At 41.0% G+C, this 24,181-nt stretch overlaps 1 protein-coding gene across 2 annotated transcripts in view; it reads right to left on the bottom strand.

Moving 5' to 3' along the window:
* Positions 1-24,181, bottom strand: part of LOC118208131 (copine-5) — a 213,697-nt gene that overhangs the window by 61,232 nt on the left and 128,284 nt on the right. For both annotated transcript variants that reach the window (XM_035382495.1, XM_035382496.1), the window contains one exon: positions 4,136-4,239. In XM_035382495.1, coding sequence (XP_035238386.1) covers positions 4,136-4,239 — 104 coding nt within the window. The remainder of the gene's footprint in view (positions 1-4,135; positions 4,240-24,181) is intronic.

A 24,181-nucleotide genomic window follows, 5' to 3' on the forward strand; every position in this document is an offset into this window, starting at 1 on the left:
TTCCCTATTCCCAAGTGTTGTTATGCCTGGCGAAACACTCCCCCATTTTAAGGTTGCCAACCTATGTCATTTAGTAAAATTTAACAGTAATATTTTCATATTTTGACAAGCTCCAAGCATTCTACAGCATTTCTTGGGTAGATTTTTATTGGTTATTTTAAGCCATTTCTATGGCTGATGAATTTTTTTTTGTTTTCTGGCCTACTCCTAAGAGTATTCCTGTCCTCCATCCAGAAACCAAAGTGTTTCCTTTTTTCTTTTGTTATTATCGTTTTTCTCAATTTTTAAAATGCGATTGGCCTACTTTGCAAAAGCTAGACTATATCAAGGGGATTTAGAGATTGTTGATATGTAAAATAGAGAGGACAGATGTGCTCGACTCAAAATAGCCTGTATATAAGACAGTCTTAAATAGCACAGCAGCAAATAAATCGTACACCAAGGGCTAAAACGCATACTTCTTTGCTGCTTTGTGTCTAAAATATATAGCCTAATATCGTATGAGAGTGGATATTTTTCTGCAGGTGATATGTAACCACAATATCCAACTGAGAGGCTTTATGCATCTCTCCTAAAGATCTCCCTCACCTTAGGGAAATAGGATATTTGACATGAGTGACTAACTTCAGTTTGAATCACAAGTTGTTTTACGCAACCAGGCACAGAATTTATTTAACGGTTTATTTTTAACCTACATTGCGTCAAAAGCAGTCTTACCGGTATTTCCATTAACAATATAACATCGCACACCGCCCACTATCGGCAGGCGTTTTTAAGGTGTCTAAAGGGTTGCAGCGTTTCCGAAGCAGAAATGATTCGATGCAGGTCTGACGCACACGCACAGCACACCGCAGCCGTTTGCACCTCCGTCTCAGCGAGGGGGAGCCCTGTCTGTGCTCTCTCCCTCCCTTGCAGCAGTGAGGCGTGTGTTCCTCTCACCCTTTCACCGGGGCCAAATCAGTAAGGATGCAAATTAACAAAGCCCTCCCGATCGCTGGGAGGCGGCTGCAGACCTCAGGGCCGTGAAGCGAGTTGAATCTCCATGCCGTCCACACAGAGTTACAAAGGACAGATCATACACGGCTAACTGCAGGCAACATCAAATATTCATAATGGTGTCACAGTGTCAACAGGGCAGAGAGAGAGAGAGAGAGAGGTGACAGAACGTGAGAAATAAATCAGCCAAAACATGAACACTGAACTGAGCCTCCCCCAAATTACATAGGAGAGGACTGAATCGTATCGCTAATGTGGGCTGAGCCTAGCCAAGCATATTAGCACACATGCTGTGTATACACCACGGCACACACAAACAAGCTGAAAGGTGATATCTTTACATCAGGCCTCACTACAGTCTCCTACAGGGAAACAGGTGAGGACGGGGGCATCAAGATACCGCTGCAAAACTGCTGCTCATTTGCAATTATATTTTGTTGGACCGTGTCTGGGAAGGAGAGCTAGTCATGGGGTTGATTAGGCCTGCTCATTCATTACCCGGCAGTGGGCTAGTTGCTGTGATACAGCTGGTGGAGTGCTATGATACAGTCAGCGGGTTGCTATGACCCAGTCAGCAGGTTGCTAAGATACAGTCAGTAGGTTGCTGTGATACAGTCAGCGGGGCTGCTATGATACAATCAGAGGATTGCTATTGCAGAATTCAAACAAATGACTAATAACTGACTTTGCCGTGCTAAAATTAATTTACCATTTCATTCATCTAATCTGGTGTGGTTGTCACACCTGACATATAATGACTGTCTAGAATTTCATTCTAAATATGGCCTGTGTGGGAAATGAAAGGAAAAGGAAAAATCCACTATATTAAGACCAATGAACCGCCCAAAGCTTGACTGTACAAAAGTTGGAAGACTGCAGTAAAACTGAGTAAACACAAAACACATTTTATTTCATTTATTTAATGAAAAAAGTTATCAAACACCCATTAACCAATTAACCAAATTTAATTGATAATTGTATTCAGCTGACTGAACACAGCCAGGCTTGATTGCAGCCAGCCGTTTTGAATCTAAAACTCACTCCTACTGAACCATGCCATTACAGTGAAGTAGTCACCACAAAGTTTCTATAAGCACACTAAGCCACGATCAAAGGAAATTCCAGAAAAAATGTGAAAAAAAAGTTGAAATATATCAGTCTGAAATGGGTTACAAAGCCATTTCTAAGGCTCTGTGACTTTAGTGAACTACAGTGAGAGCCATTATCTCAAAAATGAAGAACACTTGGAGCAGCCTTCCAAAATTTATCCAAGGGCACAGCATCAACTCATCCAGGAAGTCATAAAAGATCTCAGAAAGAACTGCAGGCCTCTCTAGCCGCAGCTGAAGTCAGTGTTCGTGACTCCACAATAAGAAAGAGATTGGGGCAAAAATTGGATTCATGGGAGAGTAGCAAGGCAGGAATCCAGTGTTAACCAAGTGAAACATCAGTGCTTGTCTCACAGTTGCCAAAAAATAACTGGCTGGTCCCCAAGTCTTTGGGATAATGGACAGATGAGTTAAAAGAGAAACTTTTCAGAAGACACAGGTCCCATTATGTCTTCTGTAATGCAAATACAGCATTTCACAGTGAGAAGAGCATACCAGCAGTCCAACATGGTGGTGGTAGTGTGAGCTACTGTATATGCACCTGAGATACTGAATGTGCACCTGGGGTATATGTACCTGAGATACCGAATGTGCACCTGAGATACTGAATATGCACCTGGGGTATATGCACCTGAGATACTGAATGTGCACCTGAGGTATATGCACCTGAGATACTGTTTGTGCACCTGAGGTATATGCACCTGAGATACTGAATGTGCACCTGAGATACCGAATGTGCATCTGGGGTATATGCACCTGAGATACTGAATGTGCACCTGGGGTATATGCACCTGAGATACTGTTTGTGCACCTGAGGTATATGCACCTGAGATACTGAATGTGCACCTGAGATACCGAATGTGCATCTGGGGTATATGCACCTGAGATACTGAATGTGCACCTGCGGTATATGCACCTGCGATACTGAATGTGCACCTGAGGTATATGCACCTGAGATACTGAATGTGCACCGGAGATACCAAATGTGCATCTGGGGTATATGCACCTGAGATACTGAATGTGCACCTGAGATACTGTATGTGCACCTGAGGTATATGCACCTTCACTTCAGATACAATCGTGACTCTGAAATGATCTAAATTGCCAAATGAAAATGTGGCTCAGAAGAAACAATGGGCCCAGGCAAAAGCTGAAGCATGCATCTTACAAGCCACTATTTAATTTGGGCATTTAGGATACGAAAAGGAAACAAAAATAAGCCCTGTTCACTGGAAATAGACATATACAGTTAATGGAAATAATTGTGTAATTTATTTCCAGAGTGAAAGTGTGTTGTCTTTGCAATGATCACACTGGTTTTACTCAACTGTCATATTTGTTAATCAAGCAAATGAAACACAAACATGCAGAGAACATTGAGTCTTTGCGGTTATTTTTGCAGATATCATAAATATTTTAAAAGTGTTGGGTTTAATAGCATTCACTTTAGAAGCTGGCCAAATTAGGCTATCAATGGCACCACTACTCAGTGCTATATATCCATATAAATATACACGCTTGGTTAATTCTGTTGTAAGCCAAATAATGATGACAAAGAAGGAAATGAGACAGAAGCACAGAAGAGCTCTTAGTGCTGGCGTGAACAGCAGCAACACTGCACGTTTTGGGTCATACCCATTAAGAGAACTATGAATGTGCTGATTAGATTCTAGGTTTAAATGACAGAAGCGTATAATATTTACCACTGAACAGTAATGGGCTACCACATGTGCTGAAGTCAAAACATTTATTAAAACACACTATTTTAATTTGGCTTTGTATTATTCACTGAACGTAAAGAACCAAAATTGCCGTAAACTGACATTGGTTTGAAAAAATCAGTATTACATGCAAACTCATGTCATCCACTGATAAAATCCACTGAAGTGTAATTGCATATGCTGGCCTATAGGTGTTCCTTATTTTTATTGCACTCGCTCCATACAAGCAAAGGCTGCGCAGTTAAAACTATATTTTAGTGGCGTCTTTGATCTTTGGCCAGGCTAAGAGGAAAAGCAGAAGAAACTCACGTTCCATCCTCGTTGCTCCTGTAAAACACCATAAACGGGTCTGACTTCCCGAAGAAGTCCTTCTTGTCCAACTTGTTGGCGCAGAACTGCATGGTGGCACTATCCTGGAGGAGAGAGACCAGAGTCACAAATCAAATCGCAGAGAGACCAGATTCACCAATCAAATCGCAGAGAGACCAGATTCACCAATCAAATCACAGAGAGACCAGATTCACCAACCAAATCACATCAGTGGCAGTGATGTTGGTCAGCCGGCAGGGGACGGAGTTAACCTCATTGTCCTCCTTTCTTTAAATATCTCAGATTGGGGCAAAGATAGGTGGATGATATTCTCTGGATTTTCCAGGCCCCTAAAGGTCTGTTAATGGAATTCCCTGCATATCCAAATGAATGTCATTATCTTCACTATTAGTATTACAATACATTTTCTAGACATTCTCATAAAAAGAGAAGGCAAGGCTGCTGACCTATAAAGAAAGCTGACTGACAGGTGTTAATTTTTGCATGTAAGCTCATGCCATCCCACACATTTAAAAAAAGCCTGGCCATGGGTCAGCATACCTGCACCCACAGAATATGCAGCAACCCAACAGATCGTGAGAAAAGAACAAATTCACTTGAAAACAGATTTAGGCAGAAAGGGAACCCTGAAAAGGGAATTAGCACCACCAGAAATAAGTACGAAACACAGGAAGTCTCTTTCAAAAGCCCAAAACCCCCTCAAAAGCCACCTTCCACTAACTGCTTCCTACAATATTCACCTCTAAGAAAAGAATTTTGAGAAAATCTTGAGACAGTACCGGCATGTGATCAGCACAGACACACAACTTCACAATATTTTCAAGAACCCGCTAGAGTTATATATATATATATATATATCAGATGTACTGCCTGCAATCACCTACATACAGGAAAACCTATAAAATTGAAAGGGACCATCACAAGTACACAAAATAATGTAATTTATTTGATCGCTCATCCACGTGGCCTGGTTTATGTGGGGAAAACAAGGAGAGCACTAAACATGGGCAGCAGAAGACAGAAGTGCCATGAGAATGGACGTTATGCACAATCCAGGTGCACTACCTTTCAGGTGAAGACATTTCCTCCTCAAGATACCCATGCATAGAACAGGTAAAGGTAAAGAGAACCAACATCTAAGGAGGGAAATGTACTACATTTACACCTTGCAGACACTGCACCCTAAGGGATTGAACCAAGAAAATGAACATATACATTTTTTGCAGATGGTGGGAAAACGTATGCTTTAATTTTTAATGTAATAATTAAAATGTTTAGTGCACTGTATATGGTTTACTGCATGTGCCTATGTCATCATAACCTTTATTTAATTCTCAGAGGTACAATTAAGGGCCAGGCCCTCATTTTCAATGTAGCCAAGATTACAAAAACATAACATAACATAACATAAGACACAATAAGTATAATAAAAGATCACAGAATATAGCAACAGTAAAACCAACATAGTATATAATAATAATAACTAGAATAAAATAAAATTAAATATAATTAAAAAATAAAATAAATAAAATCAAGCACAGATAAGATAAAAAACAGGAACAATCATGAATGTATATTGATGATTGATGTTACCTGTGATTATCTTGCACATTATTATTATAGAATTCTATGGAGGGATACTGTTTAACTACTTTAACCTATACCAGTTTGCCTCCATATGTTATGTCATATGCCTGGATTGATCAGATATCAGGTGACCTATACCAGGTGACCTACTAGTCTAAATATATCGGTGGGGACTAGGGTACTTAGACCTGAGTTAGTGAGAGTTGACAAAGATCAACCATGGCTCAGAACGTTGTTTGATGTTTGATGCCAATATCAGATTTTATATGAAGTTCTGGTATGCAGGCTCTACTTCAGCTCTAATCTCAGTGTATTGGTAAAATTAACAAATTGGCTTTAAATGAAGTTTGTTTGGTTGAATTCCCTCCCTCACCACCTAATGTTATGTGTGGTGAGTGTCCCGGTACAAAATGGCGGTGGTTCATGTTTGAGATACTTTCAGATCAGGAGATGAAGGGAGCTATATAAATGCAGTCCATTATAATTTACATCAGGATTTCCCTGCTAACGTTGTCTGTGATTAGATATAAAACAGCAGCGGGTTCACGGAATGAAACACGTTCTGCATGTGAATGAGTGTGTACAGTAAACTGATCCCAGCTCTTTTCATTATGCCAAGCAGCCAGCAGCAGGTCATTCTCATTAAGTGCGTACAGCAGCGCAGAAGCAGGGGATCTTCAGACGCACATAAAGGCACAGACAGATCAGATCTTCAGACGCACATAAGGGCACAGACAGATCAGATCTTCAGATGCACATAAGGGCACAGCCAGATCAGATCTTCAGACACACAAGGGCACAGACAGCCTTGGATTCACATAAAGGCACAGACAGATCAGATCTTCAGACGTACATAAGGGCACAGACAGATCAGATCTTCAGACGTACATAAGGGCACAGACAGATCAGATCTTCAGAGGGACATAAGGGCACAGACAGCCTTGGATTCCGTGCGACACGCATATGATTTAAATGCATAATATCCTGCATATTATTATGAGACTGGGGGCAGGGAGATGGGACATTAACGCTGACAGTTTTACTTAGAGGATGCGCAGTGAAGGAAGTGCAGTCATTATGAGGTGTTTAGATGGCTGGTTTTGCAGATGAAATGGATGATTGCGCAGACACGGAGATGGCCTCCTGATCCTGTACCCCCAGCCGTCAGGGCACTGGTGGTACAGGAAGCTGTGGGAGTGTGAGAGCAGTGTCTGTCAGTGCAGCACTGCTGATAAATAACACTGGGGCTTATACTCACGCCAGGCACACCATCCATTCTGCAAACACATCAGCAGTGAAGATAAACAGGCAATGCAGCACTTTCTATCTTAAGCAACAAAGAGCTCTCTCCAGTTCTCTTTATCTCTCAATCATCTCTATTTTTATCTATCTCACATTCTCTCTGTATATCTTTCTTGGTCACTTTTTCTCTTTTACTCACTCTCTTTATGTCTCTCGCACTCTCTCTTACGAGTTTTTAAACGTCTCGTCGTGCTTGAATTTGAGCCCACATCTCCATAACCATGATGATCTGTTATGGATTTTATGATTTTCCAGATCACCATCAAAATTTTCCTCTGACACCAAAAATGGATAATTGAATCCAACACTGCAGGTGGCCCAGAAACTTCAGCAAGCAGCCAATGATGGGCAGACTGCTAATGAAGGGGCGGAGCAATGGGGCCAGCCATTGCCTCTGACCCACATGGACCCGCCCAGCTCACAACGAAATATCTCTTTTGAGCGGAAAATAAATATTGCATTCAAATAAATTTGATTTTATTGCCAGTGACATATGCTAATAACACTTTTTACAGAAACACTATCACAAAAATGCTTTACAGGAAAACAGAAAAACAAAAAAATTAGGAAAGACCCAGCCTGATCCTCTAAAAATAGAAAGTGAGGTAAAACTCCCCAGTGGTGAGAAAAAAAACATGCAAGCAGTGGTAAACAAAAACTAAACTCTGTGGGGACGAAATCTAAATAGGATCCCACGAGTCCATTTTAAAAGATATGAAAACCCCACGACTGAAAGCTATCCCCTCACAAAACTGAAAACCGGGCAAGCAGCTGTGGGGAAGAGCAGCTGTGTGGGGAAATGAATTTATATCCATCTAAATGGGGAATGCAGATGAAATGAAAAGCTATTAAATTCCCAAAACATGGCCGCTCTGGTGTCTGGTGATGGGCCTACTCTCACCAATACACATTCATCAATCCCACTGTAGTGTACAAGTATTACCCTTCGCTTAGGGCTACCAAGGAGACGTAAGAACACCTTGAGAATTTAGATCAGGAAAAGTGATGTCAGTGAAGGGGATGACAAACACGAATTTCCAAAACCTGTAAAACGCCACTATATCTTGGTTAGTCAAGCAGGGAGAACCTAGACTGTACATTCCTTCCACTCACACACAACTTGTTATGTCCATACCCATGCGGGTATGTGGAGAACATGCTAACTCCGCACAGAAGGAACGTGAACCTGGGACCTCCTGACGTGCGGTGACGGTGCTATCCACTTCACCACCCCCCAATGGACAAGCTGGACAGTCTGGGAATCTAAGCAGGTGCCAAGCCATACAAATGAGGCAAGCAAGGCACTGCTGCTGGGTGGCCCATCCTGGTAAGGCACTGTTCTGTGCCCGACGGTGTGGTATTGACTCTGGGCCATGCCAAAGCTGGCTGGTAAGGCACTGTTCTGTGCCCCATGGTCTGGTATGGACTCAGGGCCATGCCAATGCTGGCAGCACTGAAGGGTAACACACAGCTGCCTCTTTAGGTAGCTGCACTTAGCATGCCATGCAAGTGTTCAGACCAATGTGCAGAGATGCTGGGGGTTTTAACCCCCCACTGAATGCCACAGATAAATATACACATTAAATGTGCAGCAGTTGATCACAAAGAACAAATGCACATGAAAGAGGATTACAGGAAGACTGCCATCATTCACACTCTACAATCCAGCTGTACAATGGTCTTTGGGAATATGCAATACAACCACCTATATTTCCTGACAATTATACTCCAGGGGCATTGTAGTCGAGTCCTGTAATTCTCTTAAGTACTACTATTGAACAGCTGGAGCCCACAATAAGCCTGCAACAATAATTCTTCATGTAAAACCAAACCAATAACCTCCTTGAGGTAGATTGATACACATGCTCCCCACAAATCTTTATTAGGTATAGTCCAAATCCCAGAAGCAGCAGTGGTGATAAATCTGGTGTATGAAAGTTGTGTGGTGCTCAGCATTTCCCTTGTCCCTGCCACTGTTTTCCTTCCTTAATCTCACCCGGAGCAAAGCTGTTATTTGGCAGTGTCAGCCCGGCCCTTATCTGAAAAAACACATAATGCTGGCAACCTCGGCTCCTGGGCCTGAAATAGCTCTATGCCACACTTGCTGGTCTCACTCACGGATCCATCGCCACTGGAGCTTTTCCCCTTTTGTTCCTGAACATGTGTTCCCACCCTCCCTCACTAGCACTGAAGGCCATTCAGATGGCACCATGGGGGTCAAACCTGGCCCACCGTATTCATAGCCTTTTTTAGCACTAAGAAAAGTGTTGTTCAAAAAATCGAGCAACTTCCAGGTCTGTATCTGCACAATGTTCAGCCAGGAGGTAGAACTAATCAGTGAAATCAGCCAGTTCACAAGTGGAGGAAAAGCATAACAGGACTTTTATTTTCTGACCACAGGAGGTTCCACCTCTGTTGCAATGTCTGAAAGTGGCACTAATTTTTATATTTATGTCATTTCTATATTTGCTCATACAGTGTGAAGTGCCTTTATCTTTATAATTGTTTTTTTTTTTTTCAAATATTTCAGTGTTTCGTATCTGAAAGAGAAGTGACTGTAAAGGAAAACTTTCCCTCCCACCTCCCCCTTTCTCTAGAATAAAAATAGAATTGATGTTGAAATCCTTTAAAGACCAGAGTGTGGGTTCTACTGTGGATGGAAACCAGTCAGAAAAAGTCAGATTTCTCAACAGTCCCTGTTAAGTGGGGTTAGAATAATCAACAGGCACAGGCTGATCAGACTCTTAACATCTGCATTTCCTGAATGGATGAGAAAACATTTGCACCCAGCCAAGCTTTGTTTATCACACTGTTGCTTGTATTTAACCTGTTCAGTTTGAATTTTGTTATCTGTCTGATTGTCTTTTTAAACATCCTGGAATATTCCAGAAAATATTGTAATGACTTTTTAGAAGCTTCTGATTGGTGAATTGTCAAAATTAGGAGTTAATTGGCACCTGTGGTACCATGACCATCAATTGTATGCAAATATAAAAATTTTGGGACCATACAGACACCGCATTGTTCAGGAAGGAGGCACAAATTAACTCTCAGGGCTGAACGAACTTTGGTCCGAAAGGTTCAACTGAACCCCAAGACAACAACAAAGGAACTGGTGAAGGAGTTGAAGGCATCAGTATCTATATCCACCATTAAGAGAATCCTACATCGCCATGGCCTGAAAGGCTGTCGTGCAAGGAAAAAGTCCCATATAGAAGATCAGCATAAAAAGCCAGAATGAAGTTTACAGGTGATCACCAGGATGAAGACCTAGCCTTTTGGAGGAGTGTTCTCAGGTCAGATGAAACTAAAATGTGAGCTGTTTGGCCATAATTATCAGTGTTATGTATGGAAGAAAGAGGGGGAGGCTTTAAAGAACACCATCTCAACTGTGAAACATGGGGGTGGCAGAATCATGGTGTTGGGGTGTTTTGCTAGAAAAGGGACTGGGGCACTTCAGAAAATAGATGGCATCATGTGGACAGATGATTATCTAAAAATACTGAAGCAACACCTCAAGACACCCGCTAGAAAGTTAAAACTTGGTCAACTGGGTCTTCCAGCAGGACAATGATCCTAAGCAGACCTCCAAAGTTGTAACAAAATGACCTCCAAAGTTGTGACAAAAAAAGACAACAGAGTGGCCATCACGAAGCCCTGACCTGAATCACATAAAAAATTTGTGGACTGAACTGAAAAAGCGTGTCCGAGCAAGGAGGCCAACAAACCTGACAGAGGTGCACCAGTTCTGTCAGGAGGAATGGGCAAAAATTACGGAAAAGTATTGTGAGAAGCTTGTGGAAGGCTACCCCAAGCGTTTGATTCAAGTTAAGCAATAAAAAGGCAATGCCACAAAATACTAAGAAAGTGTATGCAAACGTTTGACCCACTGAAAGTCTGATATAGTACATAAAAGCTTAAATAAAGCTTTAAATAAATAAAATAAATAAATGAAAATACCTCTTATGGAAATGAAGTAGATGCCCTAATTTACTTAACACAGGAAATGTATGGCAACATGAAATGTGTGGAGTTCTGAAAAACTGAGTTTGAATGTCTTTAGCCTAGGTGCATGTAAACGTTTGGCCTCAACTGTAGAAACCTTTTTGCATAAAACCAAATCTAGATTATGAAGTAGGTAGATATTACCAAAAATAAATATAAAGATTACAGCACAATGTGTTCCCCATAACCCTATTCTTAAATTCACTGAACTAACTATATTAGGGCAACCGCATGGCTTGCTCTGTGCTGATTAATGTCAATGTTATTTCACTGCAGATATTTCCAAGTGGTGAAATGAGCTAACAGATGAAATATGGACTCCTGAGACACCTGCCATTTTAAACTCAGATGGTTACACTTCACCTGCACCTATTCAGTTAAAATATATGCTCCGCTTGCCCCAATTCCTTTCTCTACAAAACGCTATGTGTAGAGAATAATCACTCATTTGAATCTAGACTTAACTACCAGCTTGACGAACCAGGCACCTGTCTTCCCTTTTTCTGAATAGCTATACTAGCTAGATCACAGTTATAACTTGTAGCATGTCACTATGAACTAAAATCGAGGTTTCAGTCCTCCCCACTGACATTGCATACTTCAAAACAGCAAACTCCAACACTTCAGCTAACCTGGTGTGGCTGAGATCTTCATCAAAGGATTCAAATAAAATATCCAGGATATTCCCTGACAGACATTGGAAAATGGGCATGGTCACAAATGACTGGTCTCCTTTTTGAAAGAACAGATGTAAGCTACCCTCCATGTAGACTATGGTATTATTGAACTCTATACATTTAAAAGTATTGGGTCAGTGACAATTTTGTTGTTTTGGCTCTGTACACTAACACGTTCGATTTGAAATAAGACAATGAATATGAATAAAGTACAGACTATCAGCTTTAATTTGAGGGTATTCACATAAATAACAGGTCATAGGTGTAGGAATTGCAACCGTTTTTATATATAGTCCCTTCATTTTAGGGGTGCTCTTCACAAGATAAAAGCACAGTAAACAATCAAAAACAGATCATAAATTAGAGGATATTATATTATCCAAAACTAGCACAGTTCCGTTTGCCAGAGATCAAACACTCACAATCTAGTGACTCACCAGAGACTACAAAGTAGGTGAATTAAAAAGAATGATAAATATCCAAACAAAAACCTGCACTTATAAATTCATTACAGAATGATTTTACGGCCATCTGGGCACACTGAGTGTCAGAAGCCCAGACTGACCACTGGAAAGATAAATGACCTGCAGTATAGTTGAGCAATAAGGCACGACAGGCCGTGCTGTATGGTGGACACAGTCACGGCTAAAGGGCATTGTTAGGCGCAGCGCAAAGCAAAAGTGGATTGAAGGACAGTTTCGTATTCAGTGAAGAGCCCATACAGATGCAGATGGCAGGGCAGATATTGGCCTCTGACAGGCCAGAAAGAGACAGAAGGACCCGGGAGATTGTTTAACCGGGAGCTCAAAGCCCAGTGCACTCTGCCCTTCAGACAGCCTGAGTTTGAGACCCTCAGTCAGCTGCCCATGTAAAGCAGGGTAATCAGCCTGTTATCACCACTTCCAATGGGTAATAACATGCTAATAGTACTTTAAATCAGGAATTCATAAGAAATACAAGTCTGTTTATCACCCCATAGCAGATGGGCATTTTGCAGATGATTCATCACAAGGCCAAACCACCCCCCACCCCCCCCCCCCACCCCCTCCCCAGGAAAACTTTCTGTCCCATAGCTGTTGTTTACCACCCACTACACTCTACTGCAATGGGGCAACCTAGGCCAACATGTGGGAGCAGTACAACTCTACCACTGCTGAGGGGCCATTCCTGTACCCTCTGACAGACCTGCCCCCGCCACCACCGTGGGCTTGAAAATGGAGTCCTGTTTGTGAATGGCGTCCTGTCTGTAAATGGAATCCTGTTTGTTCTACACAACAAACAATATTGGCTATCATAGCTCACACAAATGAAACAACATAACATAACCTAACATAATGCTGAGAACAGACCATTCAGCCCAACAATGCTCACCAATTTTCCCGACTAAATTAAAACTGGAAAATAAAAGCTTGGAATAAAAAATTATTTTATGCTTCCTAAATTATTTTATGCAACTTGGACTAAGTAGCCAGCCAGCTGTATGAATGAAACTAATATGAATGAAACTAATGTGGCTATGTTGCTGGCTACACCATGTTGGTAAAAGAGTTATGTTAATGTTACAAATTTAGTTTTATGGCCTTGTAATCATGTAGCTGTCAACAATGAAACAATATTATGTTGGGTTTGCATGTGAAATATTAGAGAATGCATTTAAATGAAATACAAATGACCTTCCCAAAAAGATTATAAAGATCATGCAGCTGTACGGGCTGCATGGTAACAGTGTTAGCTCTATCAATAGCTGCAGATGGACAGCACTAGTTAGCTTAGCTGCTACCTGATCTACTCTAATCCACCTCTAGCGAGCGAATTAGCCAAGCATCATATGTCGATTTAACTTGTTTTCCATTAGCATCGCTGGGCTATGTCAACACAGGGTTCTTGGTGATGCAGACACCATCGTCCACCACCTTGCCCCCAGCCGGGCATCTTAACCCTTTGAAGAGTTGGTTTATTGGAATGTTTTTCAAAATTATAAGTCAGTGTTCTAGAATGCCATTTCTTTTGATTAGCTGTAGTGATTGTTATATCAGCATTAGAATGGTCAGTTAAGAACATTCTTATCTCATATGCGATCCGGGCAGAAAATATCTGATTATTCCTATATAATGGGGCTTCAAAATGCAGTTATCAGCCCTCCCCTGCACGCACAGTGTTGGGGACGAGGGAGGTAGGGGGAGTTTACTGTGTACAGAAAGACCTTCCAGATAATTACCTGATAAACCTATAAAGAAACTCAACTAAATCCACAATGCTCATATTTATGATTCATGATAATTTGATTCAATTAAAAACCCACTGTGTTCAGTTACATGGACTTTTGTTGCATATTCTGGGCTGCAGTCTGTCCCCACAAGGGCAGGCTGGCTCTTGAAAAAAATATACCATAAGACATAAGTCTATATCAGAAACTGAGGCACATAACCTTTCATATCACACCTTCAATGAAATGCTCTACTGCATTAATGAAATTAATTCACTTCAATAGTTATTTAAAGGAATGAGATCAGTGGATAATTAAATTAAAGAATCTCTCACTCTATCCCCTTCCATGCTCTCTTTCCCTTCATCTCCCATCTCTCTCCACATGGTTTTTCCTGCATTGAAATTGAAAGTGTTTCAAGCCGCCTAAGAAGACTATAGGAGAAATCACGCAAAAAAAAACCTGCAAATCGATTAGAAATGGCACATGAATTTATTGTCTTAATAAGGTAATTGTGTTTTTAAAATATATTTCTTGGGCTTTTTCAGCTTTATTTCAGCTTTTTTATATAGAACAGTGTAGAGAGGCAGGAAGAATTAGGAGTAGAGAGAGGGAGAGACGTGCAACAAAGGTTGGCGATCGGATTCGAACCACCAACGTCGCTGCTCACATTGAGCATGTGGATAGCACTCTACGGGCTGCGCCACTAGAGGCCCCAATAAGATAATTGTTGATTTATTTATGCCACATCTGGCTTTTAACATACAGAACAGCATGGTCTGTTGTGACATGCTGTCCATTTTTACGCATTTTGCCCAATCAGAAAGCTAGCATGCTGTCAATCATGTTGGACACCCCCATAAAGACCCTCTTTCACCTTGGATTTCAACAGACCGGCTTCTAGTGAATTTCTTACTTATTTAAGAAGGTGAAAAATGTTTATGTCACGGTTATTTTTCAGCTACTGTCATGTGTTTGTAAACAAATCTTAATGTGTATAATTTTAAACTACAATCTGTGAGCTATCAGTAGATATTAGTACTGACTGTCAAAGTTGTTGTGTGAAGCGAACATGACCCAGTAAAGCATGGCTGAGTGAGCTGGGGGCTCAGTTTCTTCATGTATTATATATACTTCACATGTAGCCGTAATCAACTGAAAACACACATGCAATTAAAACCATATAATTAGCCTACTGTAAGTAGCCTAATCTCACGTACTGTATGAGGTAACTCCAGTGTGATTTGAATAAAAATAACAGGGCTGGACCTTGCATTATCCTCATCTTTACCAGCACAGTGAGGAAACATGAACCATGATCACTAAACCTTTTTTCATTTGAAAAATGTGGTAACACTTTACAATAAGGTCACATGTTTTTAACTAATATAGTTATGTTAACATGAATTAATGATGTACAAATACAACAAAGCTGTACAGATTAATTTTCCAGTAGTAAGTAGTTAACAACTATATTAGTTAATGCCAATGTATGTGACCTTATTGAAAAGTGTTACCAAACATTGTACATCTGACCCCGCCCATCATAACAAATGACCTCGCCAGTGGGGTCTGTTGTTATGATGTAAGTGTTTAGTTTGAAGTCAAACTGGACCTTTCACATTTCCAATCGAGTTTAATAAACATCATCAATAGTTTACGAAGAGGCATAAGATATTCAGTTCAAAATCTTGTCATTGTTATTCAAGCTGTCTCTTAGCAATCCAGTAAAAGCAAAATGTGTCACAATGGCCCCCTGCTCTCCCCTATATCTATAGATCATTATGTAATGTAATTGGACATAATTCCATGAAAATGTCTGAAATATGTACTAATGGGTTATGCAAATAGGCAATCTTTTCAAGATGGAATGAATGGGAAATGGTTCAGGATTTGACTATTTTATGTAAACACCCAAAATATGCGATAACCCATAATGCAATTAAGTGGATTACACTGTATTAACCCGCGCTGCCTTTGCATATCTGTGCAGACTGAATTGAGAAATGACATTCTGGAAAGCCTTTAATGTTGTGTAGGGTACAATTAACACCAATGACTAAAAGGATGGTGCAAGCATTTTTGAGCTAATGTATAAAATTATTTAAATACAGGTAACTGGCATTTGTGTGGATTCATTAATTTAAAAGATTAATTAATATTGTACAATTTTTACATTTTGTCACGTTTAATTTTTTAAACCCTCCTGAAGACCAGAACTTTACATTGTAATTGTAGCTAAATAAAGTGAGATGACTCTGAGCTGACGGTGCCAGTGACAGTGCTGGTGACGTTGCCAGTGACAGTGCCAGTAACGGTGCCAGTGACAATGCCAGTGACGGTGCCAGTGCCACTGATGGTGCCAGTGATGGTGACGTTGCCAGTGACAGTGCCAGTAATGGTGCCAGTGACAATGCCAGTGCCAGTGATGGTGACGGTGCCAGTGCCAGTGATGGTGACAGTGATGGTGCCGGTGACAGTGCCAGTGACGGTGCCAGTGCCGGACCGACTGCAGCTGCTGTCACACAAAGTCAGCACCTACTGTAAGCCTTATTTAAATTCTGCTCCCTGACTACTCCCTCCTTCTCTCTCACACACTTTCTCTCTCCTCACTTCCCCCAATCCCTCCCCCTTTTTCTCAGACACAAATTTTCTTTTACCCTCTGTGTTTAGTCTCTTGTGAAATTGTAGCTTCATTGAAATGTATGACCTATAGATGCGAATTGATTTTAATGTTCAGTACAGGACTACGAAGTCATTCTAAAATTTGACATACTTTACTGGCAGGAAATAATTTATGAATAATTACGTACAGAAATACATTTGAATATTTTTGCAGATTAATAAGTAAACGTTCTACATAACTTTGACTACAACAACAGCAATAACAATAATAAAAGAATAAAGAATTCTTATTCTTATTAGGCAAAAATAGCTTTCTCACTGTGCTCATTTTAAGTACATACTACAGAAATTTGTACACGCACAGTCACACACAAATGCTAAATATTGTACAGTATATACAGATGTGAATGCACACACAGTTAAGTACAAGCACACCCATGCACACACACATGCATGCACATGCACACACACACACACACTCAGGCTCACAGACAGACATACACACACACACACACACAAAAGGTAACCCCATTCACAGGATCTACACACAGCCTACAGCCATAGAAAAGTAACCCCATCCACAGGATCTACACACAGCTTGCGGCCGTAAAAAGCCATAGCCACGGTAGGAAAACATCACAGGCTGCTCACGCAAACAAATAAGTCAAACTGCAATTACACAGGGCCAGTGCCTTCAGTGAGTTATTACACATGCAAACATTATTCATGTTTATCATGTTTACCAACATGCAGTAAAGCACAGATAGTTCTGATGCCGGAGTGGTTTAGCGAGGCCTGGATTCCCACGGGCACGCTGGCTATGTTCCACCCTCCGGGGAGTCTCACTGCTTCCATTCCAGTTTTATTCATGAAGCAGAGCAAAGTAACCAGATGCATGGTGTATGTCATGATAATTTAATAGTTTTAACACTCTGACTAACTCGATAAAGGAGCAGAACACATTTCTATTGATATCATTTAAACATTAAAAAATTAACATCATCATTTAGCTACAAAGAAATGGAAATTAAAACTTTAATTAAAATAAATAAACTGCATTTCTGCACTCCGGTGTTATCTCAAGTGGTAAGGTAGACTGTGTTTATAAGCAGGTTTGTTTATGACCAGCATAAGCTGTTTTTTTTAATACTTTAGATTCGGGCATCTCTTTCTGAAAGCCTTCAGCCACACACATGATTTACCAGGTTGATTTTTACTCGACCCAGAGGGTGTTTAAATCTAATACTGCTCTCTGAAATTCTGATAACTGTGTCCCTGTAAAACATTTTAATACTGCCCTGCTTCCCTTGCATTCTCAGCTTGCTTTGATTGCTGAGAGTATTAAAAATGTTCCCTCTGCCTCAACAAATTGAAAATGAAACTAAGAGTAATAGCTGTCAATACATAGCCACTTCCAGAGATGTGAGAAATGGCCTCCAATTAAAATGCAGGGATCATAATTACTTTCCAGCTCTTCTGATGAATGATCACTGATATAACTGAAATGTTTATTCAAGAGATAAATTCATTCATAAATTTGTCATAACTCTTATTCTTTGTTACATCTTTGTTCATTTCAGAATTTTTAAGTAGCCTTTTGTTGTCCAAAAGCATTATCAAGATATACTGCATATACGTGAGGCTTTCTCATGAACTGACAAGGGCTTTATATTCTTTCTAATCAAGTTCAAAAGGCATAAGCCCTACGTCACCCATTGCCCTAATTATGTACATACACAAGTCGGTTTAGGAGAGATATTATTCTTTTGAAATGTTAAAATGCTTCCAAAGGCTGCCACAGTTACTTTACAGTATACTGAACATGTATTCCACCTTGGATACCATAACAAAGCATGTTTACAGTGAGCTCAAAAGGTTAATTACCTATCAATATCGTTTAAATGAGATTGTCCATGCCAGTAATGTTGATCATTCAACTTCACTGCTTTTCAATTAAAAATATTTAATTCTTACATTCGATCCAAAAAGTCCACTGATTGAGTTTGCTAAAAAAAAGAAGGTGAAAATGACCAGAGTGCAGGCTGGGAGACCAGACTTAGATTGACTAAAACCATGACTAATCCTCATTTATTATATTTACAGAACTCTGAGACATTTACAGAATTCTCATTTACAGAACTCTCAGTCACATCTAGACACACCTCAGAAATGACTCAGCCCCTCTGTTCTAATTTTGTTTCAAGCTGATCTGCAACCTCTGAGCCTCTGTCAATTTGTTTTGAGGAGTTTGTGCTCTTCTGAAGCCTGCAGTTCACCCGGCAGCTTCTCATCATTCTGCAGTGCACTGGCCCCAGCGGTGCATCCACAGCCACACAGCTGGAGGAGGACCCTGCATGTGCGGCTTGTGCAGCCTGCGGAAAACTCTGGCTTAAACCAGTTCACAATCCCAGCTGGGCAATACCCCATCCCATGAGGCTGCTGGATGCAGTCAGCCCTGGCAAACTTCTGGATTGGATGAAAGAGGAAAGGCAGCACTCCTTTTATTTATAAAATTTTAAAAAACCATTTATTCAAATGTTCTGGCCTTACTGTCAGGCCTTTATCAGAATGCTTAGAAGTCTAAAAGGGACAGAATGTATATCATTCGGCTTAATTGGAGGCAGCTCAAGCTAATCAGCAGGGAAGGCCATCCTGCAGAGCCTATCCATACCAGAGCCTTAACAGATACCAGACTATGGAGCCTATCCACACCCTGAATCAGAACCTTAACAGATAACAGACCCTGGGTCCCATCCACTCACTGGAACAGAGTCTTAACAGATATCAGACAATGGGACCTATCCACACCATGAAACAGATCCTTAACAGATACCAGACTATGGGGCCCATCCACACCTTGAAACAGAGCCTTAACAGATACCAGACCATGGAGCCCATCCACACACTGGAACAAAGCCTTAACAGATACCAGACCATGGAGCCCATCCACACACTGGAACAAAGCCTTAACAGATACCAGACCAAGGAGCCCATCCACACACTGGAACAGAGCCTTAACAGATACCAGACCATGGAGCCCAACCACACACTGAAACAGAGCCTTAACAGATACCAGACCATGAAGCCCATCCACACCCTGAAACAGAGCCTTAACAGATACCAGACCATGGGGCCTATCCACACACTGGAACAAAGCCTTAACAGATACCAGACCATGGGGCCCATCCAGACACTGGAACAGAGCCTTAACAGATATCAGACCATGGCGCCCATCCACACACTGAAACAGAGCCTTAACAGATACCAGACCAAGGAGCCCATCCACACAATGGAACAGAGCCTAAACAGATACCAGACCATGGAGCCCATCCACACACTGAAACAGAGCCTTAACAGATATCAGACAATGGGACCTATCCACACCCTGAAACAGAGCCTTAACCGATACCAGACTATGGGGCCCATCCACACACTGGAACAAAGCCTTAACAGATACCAGACCAAGGAGCCCATCCACACACTGGAACAGAGCCTTAACAGATACCAGACCAAGGAGCCCATCCACACACTGGAACAGAGCCTTAACAGATACCAGACCATGGAGCCCAACCACACACTGAAACAGAGCCTTAACAGATACCAGACCACAGAGCCCATCCACACCCCAAAACAGAGCCTTAACAGATACCAGACCATGGAGCCCATCCACACAATGGAACAGAGGCGAGGAAAGGAGGCAAGGAAAGGACTCACGGTCGGAGGAATCAAAGTGTGTTCAAGTCAGTACAGAGTTTTTGAGTGATTCGAGTTACTTTCTCAGAATTAACCGTAAACACACACACACATGCACACTTGGCCGAATATACTACAGTATTTACTTTTTATTTCTGCCTGCCTGGCTTGCGCTTGAGCCACTCAGTTGTATTGTATTGTAACAGTTGGAAAACACTGCTTTCCTCTTTCTAATGTTTTAGGTTCTGCATTTCAAATGTCTCGCTGCTAAAAGATGTATGCTCTTTATTCAGCACAATTCAACGGCTTATTTCCCCCACAAAGCAAACTCTCACATGGTGTGAATTCACCCCAGTTCAATAAATATTTACACAGAATGGTAAATGGACTGCATTTATATAGTTGTACTTGACATAAAGACTTGCAGTGAAGTCAGTGAACATCATTTAATTGTTTAATATCAATTAAGTCAAATTTAATAGCCCTCAGCACTGTTTAAAAAGTTCAGTTATCACCAACATTGTCATTAACGTCATTATAAAGATCCACACAATATTATTTTTCCAAAAACCTTCTTTTACCAAACATACCATTTCCTGTTTCTGTTTGTCTCACTGCTATTTGCAGAGGGCATTAGTACATTATATACACTCTGTGAATCTTTCCACTTTCAGTAGGCTACTTTTTAAAAGTTTTTGTACTCATTGTACATTGTTTTAGTACATTCAGTACGATCAGTACATTTTGTACGAGTATTCCGTTTGAACTTTCAGTAGATGAATAGAATGAAACAAACAAAAGACTAGTCAAACGCGCTTGCACTTCAGCACAGTCTACACGAGTGATTTTGTATTGACGATTTAATGACATAGTATTCGCAACGCCTACAGTGCAAATATGAAGAAAAAAAAACATTTGTACAGTGATTGCAGTATGCCTGATGCTTTGCTCATTTTGTGAAATGCCTGGTCATTATGTCGCTGGTAGTACAGAGCATAGGGAAAATGTGAGTTACTCAGGGCAGCACACAAACCAATAGGGACGATGATGGGGAGTTCACGTCATTTGGCGAATTGAATCAGTACAGGAGCTGAAAGCTACATTCAGTACATACCATTGATAGTTTGGTATGTACACAGTTAAAAATGAACGATTCAAAAATATTTGTTCTTTCAATTCAGAACAATAGTAGTATCCTAGCTGAAGCATCCACTGGGAGCCTCCTCGCTCCTCCAAGGAGCACGTAACAGAATGTCCTTAAAGATGGCAGACCTCAATCGATTTTCCAGGTCAGGCAAAGACCAAGGAGATGAGGACGGACAAAATAAATAATTGGAATGAGCCCTTTGCGTCTGTGAACCTGGTACTGTCATTTTCAACATATATTCATGAAGCCCACAGTAGTCTGGAAGATTAATTCACAGGGAAAGAAGTCTGTAGAGGGGCAGGCTGAGAAATTCAGAGATGACAAACCAATGGCAATGGATGAATGTCTAAGTATAGACCTTGATAAGCCATAATAGATGTCCGAATTATGAAAGAAGCATTGCACCTGCACCTGCACCTGCTTTTTTAATGTGCGAAAGAAAAAGAAGAAGAGGAAGATTAATGGTCCGGGATGGAGAGAACGTGCATCCAGGCAATTAGAGGGGTCGTGTAGGGGGGCAGAGTCAGGGGTAGCGACGAGCAGTTTATCATTCAATTGACGTTCAAGTCGGTGCTCGATACGTCCCTGTGAGCTGCTGAAAGCCTGCGGGACACCCTTGCGTGTAAAACACACAGTGCAGCAGCGAAGCCACTGATAAGATCCGCCATTGATCTGGGGGTTGGGGGATGGGGGATTGGAGGGGGGGGGGGGGCTGAGAGCAGCGTTTCGAGCTGTAACGAGCACGGCCCGGTATGCGTGCTGCTGCATGGGTTATTTACGCATTCCTTCAACTAACAATATCAACACGTGACGGGGGAAAATGGCAAGTTGGATGATGGATCCAAATGAACACTATAGAAGGTACTCATACATATACTCAGAAACTGACCCAGCAATTAACTTATGCCCAATATGCCCAAATGGTCTTCATTTATTACCACTATACTGAAACCTACATGGTCAATAAAACTAAAACAATATTTTTGAAAATATTTTCACTACCACATGTTTTTGTCAGCCATGAAACTCATAAAACACGTAAATGCACTTTTTTCAGCTGGGTCTTAAGAACACTGTGTCCCAATATAAAGTACCCTGCCTGAGTATTTTTCACACTTTTCCTTCGTAGACATGTCCCAAACTGAAGCCACCAAAAATGCGTCCTTCTAAGGTGCCTTATTTTGGTTAAATTTGAAGACAACGTCTGATGCATCCTTTAGCTGGAAGGCTATCCCATAGGTCTTTGCGATTTCCTCTGACTTCTCACTTCCATTAAATGAATGGCGCCTGAAACCAGTGAAGTGGTGGAAATGTAAATATATAGTGAAATCGATAATTTGTTGTAGAAGTACATTTGAATTATTTATTACACTGGAATAATGTATTTAATGTTCTTTAAGTAGCTGAACTAGTGGCTAGTTATGTAGTTAACTGAATGTCAAACTAATTTTGTTTTCCCTGAATCAGAACAATTGTGGCTACAGCGACAGAATCCGTCTTTATTTGCGTTTAGTCTTTCTGTTGGAAAGTTAAAGCCGTCAGCTGTAACGGTAAACACTGATCTCGTGTGGGTATGTGAACTCTCTGTGACGGCTTTTTGTCTTCAAAGTGCGTCCAAAATTTGTTTCCTTTTGAGGTTCCTTTACCGTTAAGACGCTGCCTTTAGAGGGAGCAGCCTTCTAAGGATGCAGGCAGTGAGGCAGCGAGGCAGCTGCCTTCTAAGGATGCAGGCAGTGAGGCAGCGAGGCAGCTGCCTACATATTGGGACACAGCCATACTTCATCACTTTTCAAGCTTTAGTGCTACTTTTTAAGAAGCCCTGGACATGCTCATAATTTGGAAAGATTATTTAATTAAAATCCACCGTGGTCTTGAAACTTGTCACAAAAACTTGAAAATGGTGGTGCCTGTGACCTTAGCTGAAATTGCAGGCTTGTTTTATTCTGAGAAGCATCCCTGTCACATTTCTATAGTCATGAATGATATCCAAGTATGTACAGAACATTGTTATTATATTTAATAACTGCTAAATCCTCTGTGGAATGCCTTTTTATCTGATACTGCCTCCAGTGAGATTTCATATATCATATTTGAGAGATTTCATATCTCAGTGTGCTCTTCCCAGTAAAAGAAAGAATGGCTGAATAAAAAGTGCAGACATGCTCCCACTTGGGCTCACTGCTGCAGGTGATCGCTGAGATCCTCTAGCCTCCCATCGCCCTCCTGTGCTCACTTCAGTCAGATAAATGACTGCGATGACGGCAGAATTTCATTTTTTGGAATTCAAAACATAAAATTCACAATTGATTCGAGATAAAAGCTTCTAAACTGAATAATCTTCAACAGAGCATTTAGTTTCAGACAGCACAAATGCATTTGCAACAGTGGAAAAAAAATGCAGTAAAAAAATATTGATACTAAAATTGAAAAGCCCAAATGTTGTTTGATCTTTTCAGGGAAATATGAAATGGAGCATGGTTAATGTACAAATACTACACTGCTCTTACCCCTCTCAATGGTCATTTAAATGCACTGAACTACAGTGAAGAAGCCACACTCCCATCACACGTCTATCACACTTCTATCATACCCCATGACATGTGTATCACACCTCTGTCACACCCCATCACATGTGTTTCACACCCCTATCACATGTTTATAACACCCCCATCACATGTGTATCACTCCCCTATCACACATCGATCACACCCCTATCACACATCTATGACACCCCTATGACATGTCTATGACACCCCATCACATGTGTATCACACCCTTATCAC

Source organism: Anguilla anguilla, chromosome 11, assembly GCF_013347855.1.
Source record: "Anguilla anguilla isolate fAngAng1 chromosome 11, fAngAng1.pri, whole genome shotgun sequence".
Lineage (NCBI taxonomy): Eukaryota > Metazoa > Chordata > Actinopteri > Anguilliformes > Anguillidae > Anguilla > Anguilla anguilla.